General features: G+C 35.3%; 1 protein-coding gene across 1 annotated transcript; it reads right to left on the reverse strand.

The window, feature by feature from the left end:
* Window positions 1–4,407: 4,407 nt before the first annotated feature.
* On the reverse strand, window positions 4,408–11,715 carry KERA (keratocan). Its single transcript, XM_014889027.2, has 3 exons — window positions 11,595–11,715; window positions 9,114–10,008; window positions 4,408–4,596 (listed from the first exon to the last, which is right to left on the reverse strand). Exons 2-3 carry the CDS (start codon window positions 9,997–9,999, stop codon window positions 4,424–4,426), a joined length of 1,059 nt encoding a protein of 352 aa, XP_014744513.1. The 5' UTR covers window positions 10,000–10,008; window positions 11,595–11,715; the 3' UTR covers window positions 4,408–4,423.
* Window positions 11,716–19,941: the final 8,226 nt, after the last annotated feature.

A 19,941-nucleotide genomic window follows, 5' to 3' on the forward strand; every position in this document is an offset into this window, starting at 1 on the left:
ACAACCTTCTCTGTCTTCACAGCAGAGGTGTTGCAGTGTTTTGATCAGCTTAGTGACCCTCTTCTGGGCTCATTCCACTGCTACAGAAATCAAAACAGAACCACTAAGAAGAATATACCGGCTGTTGGCAACAGTGCAGGGACTATAAGAAAAAAACTGTTTTGGCAAAGGTTTTGAATTCATTAAAGTGTAGATTTGCTGGAACTAACACTGCTAGAGAAAGCACAGGGCTTGGAAACAATATCACTTCTACTAATGGGTCAGATAGTAAGTTAGCTAGGGCAGAACATGATGTAAATTATGGATATTGCTTCATACACTTGACCTGAAGTGGTTATTATTATTCCTGAGTATCACTATACAGGCAGTGTGGTGCCCTGTAGAGCCTCTTGTCATGTTTAAATAGGTAAGCAATTCTGGGTAAAAAAAATGCAATCATAGAGGAGACTTTCAGTCAAGAGAAAAAGATTAACTTGCCGACTTTAACAATGCCATGGATTCTCAGCTATGCTTGGTAAAAGAGGGATATCAGCTGTTTAACAATCAACACAGAAATGTAGATGTTACAGTAATCTGACTCCAGGTAGGCAATGAAAATAGTTGCAATGTGATATCAGCAAATAGTTCTTCCAGGCTGGAAAAGGGAACAGCACCTACTTATAGCAAACACTGGAAACCATTTGGGTGAAGCAAGGGTGACTGAAAATCCCTCCCATGACACAGGATTTGTACTGGACAAACAAACATGCAAATTAGTTTGCTAGTTATCTTCCGAATTTTTTCCTCAATGTTTGTGTTTCTTCCTCCAGGTGTCATACAAGCTGCTGTGGTCACTGGCATCTATGCATGATTGTTGTGGTGGTGTTTTTCCCTCAAAATGTTGACGAATAGTGGTAGCACACTAGAATCTTGAGAAAAAAAAACAAACCAGAAAATGCCAGAGAACAGTATGGAGCAGGGAGAATCACACCTGAGGCTAAATTTGTAACTATGCTGGCAGCATCTGAAAAGGACTTTTCTTCCTGCAGAGCCAGCTGTGTTATAAAACCCCACAGCCTTTTGATAGATCCAGCATACCAGCCTCCAATCATGCTGGCAGACATGTCAGAAACATCTGGGTATTTTTCAGTTCTGGAGTCTCTCACTTTGCTTTAATACTTTTCTTTACAGGACAACTGTATGTACCCTGGGCTGAGATGATAACATGTCTGTGTTGACAACTCTGATTTCAAAATTACCTAATATGCAATAAAGATTTCTGCAAAAAGCACTAGATGCTTGTGGTTTGATTAGTGATTGGCCATGGCTGCAGTACGCTCATGGTGACCTGTTCTCAGCTTCTCATACTTGTAAATGTCTTTGTTTCTGTACACAGTATTCCATTCAATACTCTTTGCAATGTGTTCTGACAAGTCAGGGAAGCAAATGACTATTTTATTATGCCAGCTGCAGTTTCAGACAGGACAGCTGAGAGGTGTGTTCCTCCCTTTTTTCAGAGGAAAAGAACACAATTTTTACTGGACCAGGAAATGTCAGTGGGAAGTCTTAGAGAAATCTTGGATTAGGAAGAATTGCCATCAGACTTTCAAGTGCAGTGATGCTTTTTACATTGTATTAGAGGCTCTCAACATTGAGAAAAAGACAATGTGTTTTACATATTCCTTTACAGTCTTCTGGCACAATGAATGAACTGACTGTGTAGTGGCTAAAAGCCTACATTATTTAGTACCACACAATAATGCAATTTAGGCCTGCTACTATAGTCTGAAAAGAAATTTCACCAACTTTCCCAGGACCTTGAAGAATATTAAAACTGTTGCAAATGGCCATGTACATGCAGTAAAGAAGCTTAACATCCAATCAATATTGATTTATTTTGTGAAGGTCACTGGAGCAACATAACTGTTTTTTATTCTACTTCATAAGTAGAGCTGGTTCTGGGAGAGAGCATCAAGATGGAACAAATTAGCCTAAGTCAGAATACTTAAGATTTTCTCTTTATTAAATAGTTCCCAGACGTGGAGTTGGTGCACTGCATCAAAGGTGTAGAATACAGAGCACTTGGCAGCAGCAGCTCTTGAGCCTAGTAGAAGTTTGTCCTGGGATGTGTCACATCACTCAGATTAACTGGGGTTTGACAGAAATTCATCTTGGGCATCAGTCTGCATGTGTTCTAGAACTGTTGCATAGGATAGTACTGACTATTTGAAGGACCATTTTATAAGGATATCCACATTATGCTGAGTTGGTAAAAGAGCAGTACAGTCAGTGAAAGTTAAAAACTATTTCATCATATCCTGTGCCCCTGTTTCCATCATATAATGCCCCTATCCAGCAAATGGAATACCTTGATGCTCTAGTATCCCTTTATGATTTTACATATCAACATTTGCCATATGTAAGCTTAATATCTCTTTGGGAAAGGTTTAGTCTTTCCTTAAACCTTGTACACGGTACCTAAAAGGATAATATTTTTTTTACTGGATCTTCAAGATATTTTGCTGTATGATTAGAACTGCAAATAATATCAATAAATGCATATATGCCTGTGAATATTCACTTTGGAGGATATGTATTTGTCCTTTGTTTAAAGTAGAAATTAATTTCCAAGTACAATAACATAATTATTGTTATAATTTAATTAGTAGTATTGTCACATAATTCTTTTTTTAAAAATAAATTACTATGCTATTATTGAGTAAAGAACATAGCTAAACATGCATATATATTGTAAAGAATCTTTAAAAATATTTTTTTCATATGAGATGAACACAGAGGTACAGAAAATACTTTTGTTAGAAAGGCAGGATTTTCTCATCAATCACACTAAAAGAACAGCAAAAATAAATGGTTTAGAGATCAGATTTCTGAATGGGTTATTCCTATGCTGGGTTTCTATACTAGGTTGTTTCCACAAGTTCTCTGGAGCAGAATAAGACTTGATTTTCAGCTAAAAAGGATTGTTTGTCAGAAATTACAGTTCTCAACACTTTTAAAAATATACTTTTAAGAAAATACCTAATCTGCAAAGCAAAAATTATACCATGTGCATTGTCTTTAAATGCTTGCTACTGAGGCCAGTCTTAAAATGTTAGTAATAGATGCAAGATATCAATGAGCAACTAATTGCTTCTATCTAGAAATGCAAGAAGATTAAAATAATGACTGATGTATTGTCTGTTGTGCTGGCTAGCAGAAATAAGAATGTCATACTGTCTCATGAATAGTTGACTCTAATATTCAAGTTATTTATTGAAATGCCAATATTAAAAAATAGGAAAAATAAACTAGATTTGATAATAGCAACCATATTTCATAAAAAGTTGCCTTCTGATATCTCCCCTGTGAATTATTAATGTATTGTGTTCTAATAATCTGGACTTCTCTAAAATCCAGAATTATTGTGTGCATGTATGATTTAGCAGGTAGCTGATTACTTCTCAGAGTTGATTGTATTTGCTTAAATGACACAATTATGCAAATGTTTTCCTAGTTCAGTAAATAACTGGGAGGGGACATAACTCTTAATTTCTTAAGTTTCTCTTTATCACCATTGCATTAACTAGCCATTCAAATTTTTATGAAGTACCTAATCCATGAACTATGCAATCATTACTATTCTTGGTGTATCTCTCTGCAAACTAAAATTAACCAAATATTTAATGTCAATCCCAAAGCTGCTGAAAGAAATAGTATCAAATCTAGAAATGGAATAAAACAGCAGAAAACTGGGCCTTTGAGAGAACAAAATTTCATCTTGTTCTCTTATCCCTGGATTTGAGTTGGATTCATTTATTCCAGTTCTGAAATTCATTGAATGAATCCCTACAGTGGTATATATTCAGTATACTGCTTTGGATGTTAAGCCTCATATACTTTTTGTCTAAAAAGTATTAGTCTTCAAAAGATGACAGGAATTTATGGGTTATTTGCATGTTAAGTGGTTGTTCACCACGAGTCACTATCTGAAATGTCAGTGGCAGTTATGATAACAAAATCATGCAGCTCATGATTTTATTAGCATATGCATTTGGCCAACTGCACCCAAATTCATTGTGTTAGCTACAATATAACAAAATAAGGACACATAACTTGTCTATAGGAATAATGTTAGTAGGGTAGGCGTTGTCACATTGGACAAGAAAGATGGGGTAGGCAGGAAATTTCTCTGGAAAATTTAGGATCTTACACCGATGATTTTCAATATATTCTCATTATGAATTTATAGGACATGTTTCAGGTCCACACAAAATCCCTTCTGAAAGAAAAACCTTTTCGGCTGAAGAAAAGATACAAGCAAAGAAAAAAAAAATTAAAGTCAAATAAAGCTGTTACTTCTTGATTTATGAGTTAGAACAAGTTTCATTCCAGCAAAACTTGTATCTTAGCACTCTCACAGTACAAGAGTGACACGGCAATATCTTTATATGATAACAGCTTGAAGTAGTCGGAAGCAAACCATGATGTCCAATGGGATTGGAGGTTGAATTTCGTTTCCATCCAGACGAAGGTATCGGAGGCGAGGGATGTTGCCATAGTAACCATAATCTTCTTCCAGGGCGATGGAAACTGGGCATATTTGAGTACCATTGACACCTGAAAATGTAAGTCAACATGTTAGGTTATTTCCATGGGAAAAGTTCATGAAGATCAAATTCACTTAGGACACAAATAAAGTAAACTTCCACTGATGCTATCATGGGAGGCTGCTGGTTTTGTAACCGTTTAAATACCTTGTTGATTCAAAACAAGCATCTTCATATAATGTGATGTGGATCAGTGAATCACATATTTAGTGTGCTGCAATTATGAAAAAAGGCCATTACATGCATAATTTATTCTTGGACAAAGAGGATACTAAGTTAGACAGCTGCATGGTAAGCATTGAGAAATAGCTCTTTACACTCTGAGTGGGCAAGACAAGATTATTTCTGAGGGGTTTTGCACATCTTATTTCAATGACAGTACATTAATTTTTTAGCTGATAATATTCCTTAATGAAGATCTTGCATTCAAAACAATAGTAATATTGAATCAGAGGAACTTTTTTATAGTGTTTTTTTTAATTTTTAACATCTGTACTTTTCTGTTCTCTCACATAATTAAGTGGAGTTGGTTTTAATTACAAAAATATAACTTGTGCAATGGGATATTTTTCTTCCTAATCTGAAAGCTAACAAATCCTCAAAATTCTATATACATCACACATAATATTTTTCTGTACAGATAAAATTTGAAACTATGGCTTCAATTATTATCCATATTCATATAAGTTGAATAGCTTGGGCTTTATGTTTCCTCTAGGTTACCTCTGCACTGCCACTTGGCTAACATGGTTTTTATATTTTGTCTTCAGTTGTTAAATATTCAGGCAGCTGTTGCCTTATTTCAGCCTCAAAAAGGCCTCCAGAAAACACTGAAGTGGTGTTTGTTTATCAAAGATGTCAAATTCCCTTGACCAAATTATGATATTTTTGGATTAATCTGACTACTTGAGGATCTTGGCCCCAGACTAACTGGAAAAAAAAAAGTGAATGGAGAATGTGTATGTAACAGACTTTTTAGGATACATTTTTTTTACTAAAAAGTGATAGGAAAAGAAATTCTCCCTTTATATTTAGTAATGATACCATGCAGCAAATCTTCTGACTATGATCCCCAAAATCAGAGAAAAGTTATGAAGTAAAAATAACAACATAATTTACTTTTTTTTTTTCTTCCATAACTTACTTTTTCCCCCCTCTACTTTATTTTGAAAATCTGCCCAGATGTTTGCAACATCTTGGAAGTGGTCTTTATCTTTGTCATGGAAACTAGATAAATACATCCAGTTGGCCAAGACCTGAAGCTTTTGTTGTATCCGTGATATCAAAACGTGTTTGTTTATCTTGTTAAATTTGATTAATGTTGGCAAAGCTTTTGGTATTCTTGGAAGAAACAAGATATAACTTATTTTTATGTGTGAATTTACAACACAGAAAGCTTATGAATTTTCATTATGAAAGCAGCTATTAAAAGTTTTGGGTGAATCAACACTATCTAGCAGAAAATATGTACTTTGTCAGCACTACTGTTCATAGAGACAAGATGGCTTCAAGTGTATCCTAAATTTCTGTCTTCTCTGACCTAGAAAATATCTCATTGCACTCATTTTCACCGGGTTGTTTACTCCAGCCTTGAAGTGAGGCAGCAGTTATCTAACCACAGGCCACCTAGGAAGAAGATGTTTCCTGATGATGTGTGGTATGAATTGGTTTGGGTTCTATTGTTTTCTTCCTATAAACAGTAAATTCTACCCCAACTATCAGGGGAGTAAAAGCCTCTCTCTCTTTTTCTCTCTTTCAATACTCTTCACGAATATATGAATGAAGGTTGTTAAAGCAGGAGGAACAAGTCTTTCCTTCCAGAGATACAATTCACCTTGCCTAAACTGATCCACGTGGAAGTTGTCAGCCCAAGTAAACCATTTTGAGTCTCTTTATAAACTCGAGAGAGATGATTGCTTCCAAAAGGGGACTGACAACAATTGTGTATCTCTTTCCACTGAGTAGGAGGTTTGTATGACTATGACAAATTAGATCCAAATATCTAGGATAGTTTATTCAAAGAAGATGAATTTCACCCCTTGTCAACAGAATTGTTATATCTTTTAATATTTAAACATGAAATCTAGGACTGCTGTAAGGGAAAACTGTCAAAGTGGTTCTCATTAAAGGATAATACTGTATGTCTGCTGAAGAACTGCAGAAGATCCTGTTTCTTTTCCAGTAAAACTCCTAATTTAGAAACAAAATTTTGATATATGGCCCAAGGATTTCTCTCTTTCTCTACATATATGGAATAGTATTAGTTCATAGTATCTATCTCAGCCTCTTGGTATTCTTCCAGGGGAACTTACTGTTTGCTCCCTTTCATCTGTCCTTTGATAGCATTGTGATAATACCACCTGCTTACCCTTGCTCACTTGCTACATCATCATTTCATACCTTCTCTTTGTTTTCTTTAACATTCTATTTTCCACTATTTAACAACTCCTCAGAGCCTCACAAGTGTATCTACTGGGTAAATATCTAGGCATGTGTGTTTTAAAGTGCCATGGAACAAATGTGCTGCAAATCTGTTGGAGCCATAATTAGTTTTGGTTTTAAGCTGATTTTACTTCCAAAATTAGAATAATATATTTCCTCTGTGGATTGAGATCCTTAAAGAAGGGATTGCAGGTGAAATTTTTGTTCCACTGAGACAAATGATGAGACTATCATTGGCTTTCCTGGGCTTCAGAAGGCTTATATCTTCATAAATGGTCTCTGGAGAAATAAGGCTGTGCACACATGTAAGGAATTGATATCCCAAAATAGCATGCAATAAAACATAGACAAATATTATTTACATAGAAATGCCATGTCTTGCTGAACTCTTGCAATGACAACAGTGTAACTATGATTCACCAGCAGAAAATAAAGCAGTGATTTGCAGTTGTGAAGGAATACCTGAGAATTACCATTATAAAAAAGGACTGTACTGCACACATAAAAGTAAACCTTCAGCAGGACTCTTTTGTGAAGAATCCAGATCAGGACTTTACAGATATTTTTCTTTCAAACCTTTTGAATTCATTATCTTAAAATAATGACTGATCTGGGTTTAAGAAGACAAAACCAATCTGCAGAATTAAAATCAGCTCTTATTACTGTGGCCTGATGGAACTACGTTCCTTGTTTGCAATCCTCTAAGATATTTTCTATTAGAGCAATGTCTCATGAAGACTATGTCATTATCCCTTACTTCTTGAACAATTATGCTATACCCAATTTTCCTTTGAGGTATCAGGTTGCAACTATTTTATATTCAATTACTAAGAATTCTTTTTTCTTTGTTAAAGGCAGTTTTGTTCTTAAGTTGACAATGATTTTTGAACAGTGGTAAAGGCATTAAGGAATACAAGACTTGCAGAAAACCATAATGATTTAGTTTCACAGGTCATGTGTCATTGGAACATGAGACTTGATTTTACTCATACAACAAAAGTTAATTTTCATAGTCTTAAGCTTTGCCAAACTTATTTGGGGAAAGAAGAGGACTGTACAGCTCTTTAAATACTACCTAGACACAAAAGTGTTCTTAAACTGGACAGACTACATTCCACTGATTTAAATTTTGTGTCACTTGAAGTGACAGAATAAAGTCTGCACCTGAGGCCTTGCAGTGAAGCAATTAAAATAAATCCTTTAGTGACCAGGGGGCAATAAAACATATTCAGAAAAAAAAAATCTGTCATAAGCTTTGACTCTAATTAGCAGTTAGAATTCTTGCAGGCCACTTAAATATGTGCCAGTTATACAATTAATTTTTTTTTATTTACATGATTTGACACTTATTTTGCCAAATGCAATGAATAAATGTAAATTATCAATAAGTATCTTCCTTTCATCGATCCTTCTTTTGAGAGAAAGCCAAACCATTACTTTTAGTTTATTTTTGAATTAGTGGCACACAAAAGTGGTAAGGGACCATGTATTCAATTAAATTACCATGATGGGAAGATAAATATAGAAACTTGGCTTTCTTCTGTGCAGTGGTGAATAAAAAGTCATCATTTTTATTTTGGCTTTTGGCATGAAATGACTTACTGAGTAGATACTTTCATTATATAGAGTATGCAATGTCCCTAACCACCACACCCCCTCTGTACCTGGATGAATTTGGAAACAGTCCTGGAAGTGAAACTATTAAAACTAACAGGCTTCTGTTGCCTTGGGTACAAAACCTCATCTCATTTACACAAAGTGGAAAACTTTTGAGGACATAAATCTTAGTAGAACAAATATGCTGTAAAATCAGTAAAACACAAAAGCATTTTGCTCAGAGAGGTGGTGGATGCTCCATCCCTGGCAAATTTCAAGGTCAGGCTGGACAGGGCTCTGTCCTCATCAAGTGTCCCTTCTTATTGCAGGAAGGTTGGAAAAAATGACATCTAGAGGTCCCTTCCTTCCCAAATTATTCAATGATTCTATGATTTTTACCACTTTATCTCAAAGAGCATTTTTATAGTTAAGTAGATGTTTAAAATAGATATGTTTTTGAAAGGTCCCACACTGGTCATACACACTTACTTTTGATTTTGTTGTGATCAAGATGAAGGTGCTCAAGGTGAGCATTGATTGGTGGAATTTTAGTGAGCTGATTGTGAGACAGCTGTAGGTCTAGAATAGATGAAACGTTAAACCCATTTGGAGGGATACCATCATCAGATAATTTATTGTAGTTCAGCCTAAGGAAAGTCACTTTGGGTATTGCACTGAAATAGTTTTCTGGTATAACTTCGATGGAGTTGTTGTCCAAAAACAGCTGCAGTGTATTAGCTGGAATGCTTAGAGGCATTTTCTTGAGTGAATTTTTTGCTATGTTGAGTTGCATAAGGTTGTTGAGTCCTTGGAAGGTGTCACTTTGAAGAGCGCTGTCCAACAAACTGTTCTGGTGCAGGTCTAACATAGTAAGGTTTTCCAAGTGGCTGAAGACTCCTTCTGGGATTTTGGAGATTTTGTTTTTAGCTAGTCTTAGCTGTTCCAGACCCACTGGTAATGGGGCAGGCACCTCTTCCAATTCGTTGTCTTCAAGGAATAAGTAAAGCAGTCTTTTCAACTTGCTCAGCACACCACTCTCAATTCCACTGTTTGTGATCTTATTCTTGTTCAGATTTATCCATCTCAGATGAGTGGCATTCACAAAAGGCTTCTCTGAAAGTGTTTCAATTTGGTTGTTTTGAAGATAGAGGTACCAAATTCTTGCTGGAATTGGAGGTATTTCTTTAAGTCCCTTATTATCACAGTATAATGCATTGGGGAAGCTAGGAGGACAAAAGCATTCCTGTGGACACTCAGAAGTATAGTGAGACCAATGCTCAGGATCCAGGTCATCATAAACTTGTCTCACAGATCGAGTCCACACAGAATTGACCAAGAATAAGAGAAAAAGGCTTGTATAGACTTTTAGAATCATGGTGTTGGCCTTGGAAGGGGAAAAAAAAACCAATTAGCTGTTTCTCAATAAAACTCCCTAGAAGCATACTAGATTAACAAAACAGTCTTGTATACAAAATAACATTTTCTTTATAAACAGCAGATTTTGTCCTCTAGAGTATTATTCATGGCCTGTTAAGGAAAAAATGAAATGTAATATAAGAGGTATAAACAATTCTGTGCTATATGTTGATAAACATTTCCCTGATTCAGCTTAGACTCCACTTTAGCTACCAGCTTAACTGATGTTCGTGCAAATATAATTTCAAAGAATATGAAAATATGAATCATTTTTAGAAAATATGGATCATTATTTAAATAAATCAGTGCCTCTTTTAAATTTATGTAAGTTTTCATGTACAGACCTATAATCTACATTATACAATGGTTAATCATCAGAAAAGATATCAATACCACAATGATATAAATACCACTGTACTCAGTGTTCCTTCTTTTAAAGTTAATCATACCCTCTTTTCTGTTTTTGCTCTCTCTTAAATTATAATGGCATCTGGATCAGATTTTCCAGGGTCTTTTGTCTTCATTGAAAAATGGAAGATCAAATAGTGTTTTAACAGCTGTTTGTTGGGCATGCTCTTAAAAGCTTGGAGGGAATATGTTTGACTAATCCATTCCCCGCCTCACTCACACCCTCATATCCAAAGTTACAAATTTCCTTCCCTAAAGCAAGCAGACAAAACAAATGTCTGCTGTAAATGACACAAAATTAAGTCCTAACCAAATTATATCCACAAAAACTAAATCCTAACCAAACTATTCATATACATTTATGCATCTTTTAATATTTTCCTACTTAAATTATTTGCCTTTTTTAGCCTCTTCCACAGTTAAAATATGAACACAATTATCACTGATAATTTACTCAGAAAAGAAATATTTGTATAGCACAAAAACAGTGCCTTAAAACCTCTGTTATTTTTCTTACTGACTCATGAAGATTAACAAGCATTTTGCAATGTAGAGGCTGAGAGACTGATAGCTGAAATTGCTGTTCAAAATTAGGAGATTGGTTTTGGCAAAAATAGTATTTAAATGAAAATTAAATTCTCTCATAGGATTAATGCATCAGTAAGATTAAGAGCTCGGTTCAGTTGCTGCATATGATATGTAGTAATTTAATAGTTTTCAACATTGCTATTTGCAGTAACAAGTGCAGTACCCTATAGCTTTTCCAGCCCCAGAAACTGTTATCTGGAAGCATTCCAAAGAAAGGGACAAATAAAGCATTTCTGAAGAATAACATTTCTATTTCACACAGTGAATTTGCAACCTTCTTACTCTGTAAATATTCATAACCTTAATAACACATTAAAAGAAAAAGAAATATAAAGCAATTTACCTTGTTAGTCAAGTTCCTGGAGCTATCTGAAGCCAGTTAGAAATCACTGTAAATTCACCACTTTTGACTGCTAACCACTGTGTTTGTTTCCTGTCCTCCTAAGAATTAGCAGCATATAAAACTGGAAGTACATACTAGTATTCCCAGATGTATTTCCATGCACACCTTATTAGCTATTGCTTCTAGTTTGACATTGTTTCAGAGTTTGGGCTTACCTCAGCTTTCTTGGATCTTCTTCTCTTTCTATTGGTCCCTGTTGTTAGACTGTAATAGCTTGAGTCAGGCTACAAGCCGTGTTCTAGGAATACAGCCTCATATATACGCATCAGTGGTTACAGCTTTTAACCCCTGAAACAGCTCAGGCCCCTCAGCACCTAGGCAGGGAAAGAAGGAAATCCTGGCCTGAATATCAGGCAGCCACAGAGCTGAAGGCATGGGATTTTTTATGTTCTATCAGATGAAGGGAGCTGATCTAGATGAAACAGGTAACCCAAAGTGCACGTTTATTCAACATTTTTGTTAGAAGATACGTTACATGCAAAGCTGACTTACATCATAACTCATTCTCATAATACCTGAATTGGCCACAAAGAATTAAAACCAGTGCCATCTGTTTCTACGGAAATATTTTATTTGATTTTTATTAAATGCAGATGCTGTCATGCCATTTAAAGACAAAATTCTTGATTAGGAGAAGAAGAGAGCAAAAGCATTTGCTAAGAATTTTTTAATAACATATTTTCAGTTCTTTATAGATTAAATCTTACCTTTTCCTTTTTGTTCAGAGAGATATTTACATATATTGCTGCAAAGTTATAATATTCCCCAATGCCTCCTGCAATTTTCTTTTATCATTGATCTAAAGCAAACTTTGCAGCCAACTTGCTCTCCAAGGATAGACACATATTTCTCACATTAAGTATTTTGGAAGATTTTTGTTTTCCTTTTTAGTCCAAACTTAAAGGAACAACTTCATATCAGAGAAACTATTCATGTTCAAAGCCAGAATAATGACATAAATATTTTATGGAAAAAGCTAATTAAAAATATTGAAAACATAAAATCCTGATACTTTTAATAGGTTATATTCGTTTTAAAACTTAGCTGTATCGTTATTTTGTTTCATCTGTTTGATTTTAACCATAAAACCCATACCAACCTGTTACTTCTTAAACTCAGAATGACTTAAAAGAAGTTTAGAAGCAGAAAAGACCAAATGTAGTAAAAAAAAAAAAAGCAAACGTTAAACACATGGGTAGTTTTCACTGACTGCAGTAAGGCTAATGGTAAACATATCATAAATTTTTTTCATGAGTCTATGTTTGTATTGCTCTGTTTCTTGTTTATGAAAAAATACATCCTTACCATCATTAATTTTTGCATTGTTTATGTGCTTAAAAACAAAATGAGTGCTTAAGTGTTTCACTCTACTAGAATTCCAGGCCCTTCAACACCTCTTAAAGATTATCAGGAATTTCTTACAAAGCAGGTAAAACTGATTTCTTCATGCATACTAAGTAGAATATTTTAATAATTTAAATTAGATTAAATTAATTTATGTCCATACTCAAAAATAAAGGTTCTAGTTTTGAGCAGATTACTAATTATAGGACAAAAGACATAACCTCCCCCCTCCCATTTTCATTATGAGTGTCACTTTTAACACCTAGAACTTAAAATGTTTATGACTCGGACGTCCTGCAGCAGAGCTGGTACCCCACATTAGTGACAAAGATGATTGTTGGCTTGAGTCCATCCAAGGGAGATGGGGAGAGGCAGAGGCACCACTGTGAGAAATTTAAAATAGTTCTATGTCCAGTTATGAGCCCTTTAAGGAGTCTGCACCATGAAAAGTGCATCAATGATTCTTGTAAATAACAAACAGTGAAGTATAAAACTGGTTTGCTTTTGTGCTAGATCTTCACAAAAAGTGTGTGGGGAGATTATGGAGACCCTGAGGTCTCTTTGCCACTAAAGAATGAGCCGAGCCCATCCTGAATGTTGTACTGAAGGGTCTAAAGCTGAGAGTCCTGATGGCAGATATCTGCTGTGACACACTTAACTGCATGTTGCCAGATGTTTACATTCAGCAACAGCAAAAAAGATAGATTTATCTTACACTTCATGGTGGTCTAAATTTACCTGTTATTTTTACCTGTTAATCATGTCCAGATATAAATTATGTTATCACAAAAGTCCCTGGCAAAAGGACTCGCTGTTTACCTTGTGGCAGGCAGTGGCATTATTTGTATGAAATACTGTTCAGCAAGGGGTCACATTCTGCCCTCTGTGGATTTACAGACCAGGTATTTGATCCCTATCAACATGTTTCCATCCCATTCAAAGGAGGAGCTCTTCACTAGGAGAAGAAAATAGAATACATTTTCTAAGACTTTCTCAATAATGTGAATTTCCATTTATTCTAACGCAAACAAAGCAGAAAAAAGTGATAAGAAATCAGGAAGCAAGAGTGTGATGACTGTAGTACATATTATTACATGCTCTCAAAAATTTTTGAAATATTTCTGCAGAGACAAATGATTGCCTGGACACCTAAGCAGACTTTGCAGAAAGTCTGCTTTCCATGCAGCCTTCTAGATTATGCACATATCATGCATTTGTTCTGTTCAGTCTTCCATCATCTGGTGTAAATATTTCTTATGTAAAGGTTGCACTTTAATGTGATAAAGTTTTACAGACTAATAAAAGACCATGGCCAAGAATTTCAAAAGTGACTAATGGTTTGGGAGACGTTTTGCTTTGCATATCCAACCCAAGACTCTTTCCAGAGCCTTATTTTCAGTAAAAGACAGCTAGAAATTTTGTGTTAATGAGGTAATTTTTAACTTGAGACACTGAGTGATCAAAGGCAAATATCAGTGAAACACAAAGTGCTTCTGAGACCATTAACAATCTCCCAAAAAGTTGTAGTATTAAAGATATTTGCACAACAATAAAAGGAATTGGAAAAAAAATAATATAGTAAAAATACTGAGGATACAGTCCTGAATTTTGGAGATAGTTTCTAAGAGATACTGTTGGGATTGTTCTAGTTTGAGAAAGATGTCTGAAGCTATTACAGAATTTTTACTCCATGTGTCTCCTTTCAATCCACACTGTTAAGAGAATTTGTATTAAAAAAATGTATAAAAAAGCAAAGAGCATCGACAACTGCAGGGTATAGTAACATCTCGAGAGAAGTAATGTACATTCTAGAAACTAAAACAGCTCACAACCTTGGTAAAGAATAGAAGAGTAAAAAAGATAGACTGGAAAGACCCACTGGGAGGAGAAATGGACAACTGGGAGTGCTGTTTGGAGCTGTTGTTCTGTTTTAGCATCGGAGTTGCTGACAGTGAAAAAATGCATTGCTTTCTTTCAGTAATGGCTGCCATATGTCTCAGATTGAATTTGAAGCAAGGTCTGTTAAGCATCAAGCATGTGTATAGCTCATCATCAGCAAACCCAGGAGTATACTGCAAGCAGAGCTTATTCATTAGCCCTGTGGATTGCTCCATTTAGCAAAGGCTGCAATCCAAGGTGCCTCAATTTGGGCAGTACTTTACTAAAAACTATGTGCCTTGCTCCACAGTCAGTTCATCTGAAACAGGCTCTTGAATTATCTTCATGATTACTAGAGAAAAGGTGTCACTTCAAAAGCTGAAGACAGTAAGCCCAGTTTATGTATTATTCATGCTATACTCCAATGGTAGCTTCAGACATCTTCATGGGGGTGCTGACTTTTATTTAGGGTTCAGTTCTGCCTCTTTCACTTCTGATGACAGGCATGATCTCTCTCTTTCTGCATTGCTGCTCAGAGTTTTACCCAGAGTCAAAAAGACAAAACTTCTATTTCCAAACAGTTCCCTGACCACCAGACAGTGATATATCTCAATTAATAATATCTGCTGCTCCTTTTAAAAACCAGCAACAAAAGGTCAGCAAGATCAAAGAGTCTAAAAGAAAGCAGATGACTGAGCCCTTCAGGCTAGCCCAAGGGACACTGTAGACAGATCAAAGGACCAGCCCAGATGTTCCAAACCCTGCTCCTATGGATGTATTTTAGTCTACATCATTCCTAGTGAACAGGAGAAATTAAAACAAAACAGACTTAGGAGCAGGAATTCTGTACCTCTTCTAGAAGTCTAGAATTACCTTCTTAAACCTCTCAGTGGAAGAAATTGCATTTCTTATTTAAATAGGCATTTTTTTGTGCATATGCAGGCAGCTGAAGTATAGGGAGCTCACATGGGGAACTTTCAGTTTAAATCAGAATACACTGCTTAAAGAAACCCTGGGAAAAAGTTTGACTGGCTTAATTTGTTAAATAGAGATGTCTCCTGACCTCTTGTTTATACAGGATTTAGGAAGACAAGATCCCACTCTAAAAGTCCAGAAACAAAACTCTAGCAGTTTACTTTCTGCACAACTTCACTCCCTTATCAAAACTACAGTGGGAACTGAGTAGCTTAGCTGAAAGAGATCATTGCAGAGCAACACATGTCAGAAAAGAACAACTATGGAAAAGGGCTCAGCTTTTATGGGAAATATATTGGCCTCCTGAATATGCTTCATTAAATAATTTTTTGGCACTATGTTCCCTTTCTCTCTGTTTTGAACTCTTTACACAGCAACACCAAAAAGGTTCCATAACACAATGCCAAGATCTGGTATTTATCTTGGCTTGCTAGGTTTACTTTACCTACTATGTAAGTCTTACTGTCAATCTCTTAATTTACTTTGTTTTCATGCTTTCAACGATCTCAACACTGAGACAAATCTATCCTACCCTGGGACTTGATTTTTAAAATGCTAAATGTATCTTAAATTAAAATATCTAACATGCATTTATCAATTGCACACATATATTGAGTTGCTGGGACCACGTGTAGCTATTTAGATGATTTATATTTTCTAGACAACTAATGTTAATGAAAACATGTATCAATGATCTGATGCCCATTCTGTGAACCTGCAGTTCTGAACCATAGACCATCAAGGATTAAATATTCTGGAATAACACATGAGTAGTGAAAACAAACTGGTTTCACTATCCTTTTATTATATCCTTATCCTTATTTTATGTTAACTTCTGTTTTCTTATTTTCTTCTGTTGTTAAAGAAGTTCAAAAATACTTTAATTCACCTTCATTTTAGATCCCCACTGTAAGACACTGGATTTCAAGAAGTTTAAACTTATAAAAAGTTCGGTCCTCTAAAATGAATGACAAGGGTTGCATGAAAAAGAACTCCCACAACTTAATGAAAAAAAATATTTTATTCCCTTTTTAGTAATGATCTGCTAGAGTGATTTTGTCACATGAGAAATTCAAGGTTTGGAGGTTTTTTAATATTTAGAAATAAAAGCCAAATGGCATAAGCTATATGAAAACTCATTTCTTATTTTCCATTAATTGTAGTAATTTTTGTTCTTATTTTTAATGCAGATACTCTTGGGAAATACTGAAATTAAACATTAGATTATGTGATTTTTATTTTCTTAAATTACGATATCAGTCATCACTTTCAAGAGCTGGTATTTCCCAAAGCACTTGAGTTTTCTTCCAGAGTCCCAACTTCAAGCTCAAATCTCACTCACCATGACTTCTCCAGTCACTGATTATCCTTTCAGATGGAACATGTTGAAACTAAGTCTTTATAGTGTAGATGAAATTCCTCAACATCCAGCACTTTGATGCAAACTGATTTCTTTGAAGATAGCTCTGGAACCCAGCTCCAGGGAGAATTCATCACCCATCCCTGTCCAAGCACCATGCAGTGCTCCAGAGCCCTAAATAATGACCTAAATAACCCTAAATAATCTAAGAGATATTATTCAATATTACCTGTTCTTTTCTTAGATGATTCCATGCTCTTCATGGTGGCAGCTGGGAATCCCAGCAGTAATGCCTTTTGCATTTTCTGTATAATACAAACCTCACCTCAAGGCTGTGATTTTCTTTAGAAGTAACACACCTTTCCTTCTTTTGAATCGAGAGTGAGAATAATAATATTGCGGGGAATGGTTCTTCTTACACAAGCTTAAGAATCTGAATTTAAAAAAAATCTTTCTCTTTATACAAGTGATCACAAATTCTTGTTCAAATCAATGCAATGTTGAACATAGTTTTGCGAACTTACTGGTCTTACTGTTTGGGGTTTTTTGACAGCAAAATGGCTGCAATGAAGAAATCTAAAAGTGAAGTTCTGGAAACATTTGTTCATGTAGTTTGGAAACTGTAAGTGTGTATAGTAAGATGAATGGCAAAATCATTATATGATACTGGAAGGATGATGGAAATAAGAATTTTGAAAGACTTGTTTATCTTCAAGACAGCTTATTATTAAATTGGTTTATAAGATATGAAATTAATAAAGACTTCTCGTACTTCTGCCTGAAATATTATGGTGTTTCAATGAAAGCATTATCATCAACAGAAAAATATTTTTGCAAATATTATTTAGTAGGTTCCAAAGCGTCTTTGTAGTTATTTTAATATGTGTTCTAGTCAGGTTGACCAAATACCACAACTGACTTGTATGCATTGTCCCACACTGGGATTCACAGAATTAGGACAAAACTGCTTTTTTGCACAGTGCTGCAGCTTTCCTCTTCTTCAGGAGTCAGGTGCATTTGACTAAATCCCTTTGCTTCTACACTGTCATATGGACCATAAATAATATTTCTCATCTCATGTATTTACCTCATTCTTCACTTCCTTCTTAATTAGACTTTATTTTCTGCTTTTCTTTAATAACTTCAGAAAAAAAAAAGGTATGCTTATGCCATAAGAGGGATGATACTTAAAAATAAATATTCTAGCAATCAAAACCTGCTAAAAATATTGCATTATTTGATCTGTAGATTAAGAATTAAAATTATGAAAAGTAAGGTAATTCATCTCTTAAAAGAGGTAGAAGGGGTTACACCCACAAAGCATCATGTTTATAACACTAAAGAGTAGCAATATGTACATTTTAGTCCACAATCACAATCTTATCTCAGAACAGGGGTATAATGTGACAAAAAGCGTTCCAGCCTCTGAAGGTGCTTTTCTTTGCATAATGAAGTGATAATTTGCCCTGGTACTTGAGCTTGACCTTTCTACATTCAAGGTGAGAGTCCTAAAGTGCAGTTAGCACTCCTTTTCTTTCTCTGTACTAGCTGATGTTGAACTTCTCAGACTAAGTAGAAAAGGGAGTTATTTCTGTGTGAAAGCCTTAAGGCCTACCAATTAAGTTCTTTTTCTTATGGATTGAAAGCCTTTTAACCAATATCTGAATCAGAAAAGAAGTTTACAACCAAAATGGCCTCCCTGAGTTCTCGGTCCATTAGGGTGGTGGCATGTTTGCTAGTGCTGTCCCACACGGGAGAGTTAGAAGGGAGGGATTTCTGGTTTCACTGCCACTACTCAGTAAATCACAAGTGTTAAAATGGGAGCAGATTTGCACAGCAAAGGTATCAAGAGAAAGATTCCACAGTCCTGCCTGTGGAGTCCATATACAAATGTCACCTAAGTTAAGATTTTGTGAGTATCATTGGAGCTGGAATTATGAAACAAGAAATTTTCCACATGAATTTCATGCTAAACTCTTCAGCTGTAGAGCTGGTTATTAAAATTGATATTGTTCCCCATTGGTTACTAGTATTCTTAGAATTACAGATTTGCAGAAATTATAAATAAGTTTGAAGAAACATCTGAAGGTTGTTTAGTTCAACCGCCTTCTAAAACTAAGGCTAACTTCAAAGACAAATCTGTCCCTTAGGGCACTGCCCATGCAAGTTATGAAAATTTCTGAGCATGGGGAGTCCACAGCCTCCTTGGGCAATCTGTGACAATGCTTTATGAACTCACTGTGAGGGATTTTTGTAATGTCCAGCTCAAATTTCTCTTTCTGAAACGTTTTCTTTGCTGCCATTCCCTTTCACCATGCACCCCAAAACTGGATACTTTTTCTGTATCCCTCTTTTAGGCAGTGGCAGACTGCAATAAGTCATGGACTGAGATATATGGTAGATTCAGAGAGGCTAAGGCAAATACCTTGGCATTAGCTGGAAAGAAGGTTGAGGGAAGTTCTCTTAAGAGGTTCTATCATGAGTTGGACTGTTCTCAGTCTCACTGTTCACACTCTTTCATGTTGCATAAAATTAATTGGTTTGCTGAAACAAGTGGAGAAGAATAATATATTTCTGCTATGTTGTTAGATTGCAGCAATCAAGTGACAAATCTCATTCTCAGTTTGTGCTTTAGAAATCTTAGTGTTTAGTATATTTTTCTATAACAGGAACAGTTGGGTTAAAAGCTCTCTGGAAATGGTTAAATACCATTTCCCATACATTTTTATTTTCTTTGGGGAGTTTTGCATGAACTTATTTCTTATTTGTCTATGTTACAATGCCTAGGTACTATCCCACAGTGATTCCCATTCTGATGTGTTCAAAAAGTCTCAGATTTAGCCTTCTTTCTGCAATGAAAATTCTAGCCAACTTGAATTGTAACAAATTTTACTGTGAATCCTTCCTGAATATGGGTAAAAAAGCAGCAACATTTATGAATTCCA

Source organism: Sturnus vulgaris, chromosome 5 (genome assembly GCF_052056855.1).
Source record: "Sturnus vulgaris isolate bStuVul1 chromosome 5, bStuVul1.hap1, whole genome shotgun sequence".
In the NCBI taxonomy this organism is placed as follows: Eukaryota; Metazoa; Chordata; class Aves; order Passeriformes; family Sturnidae; genus Sturnus; species Sturnus vulgaris.

What these genes read in the sequence shown, in the direction of transcription:
- KERA (XM_014889027.2), bottom strand. Translation starts at nt 9,999, where the DNA reads ATGATTCTAAAAGTCTATACAAGCCTTTTTCTCTTATTCTTGGTCAAT. An exon ending in TGATCACAACAAAATCAAAA is followed by an intron (nt 4,597 to 9,113) that starts GTAAGTGTGTAT and finishes TTACATTTTCAG; the next exon opens with GTGTCAATGGTACTCAAATA.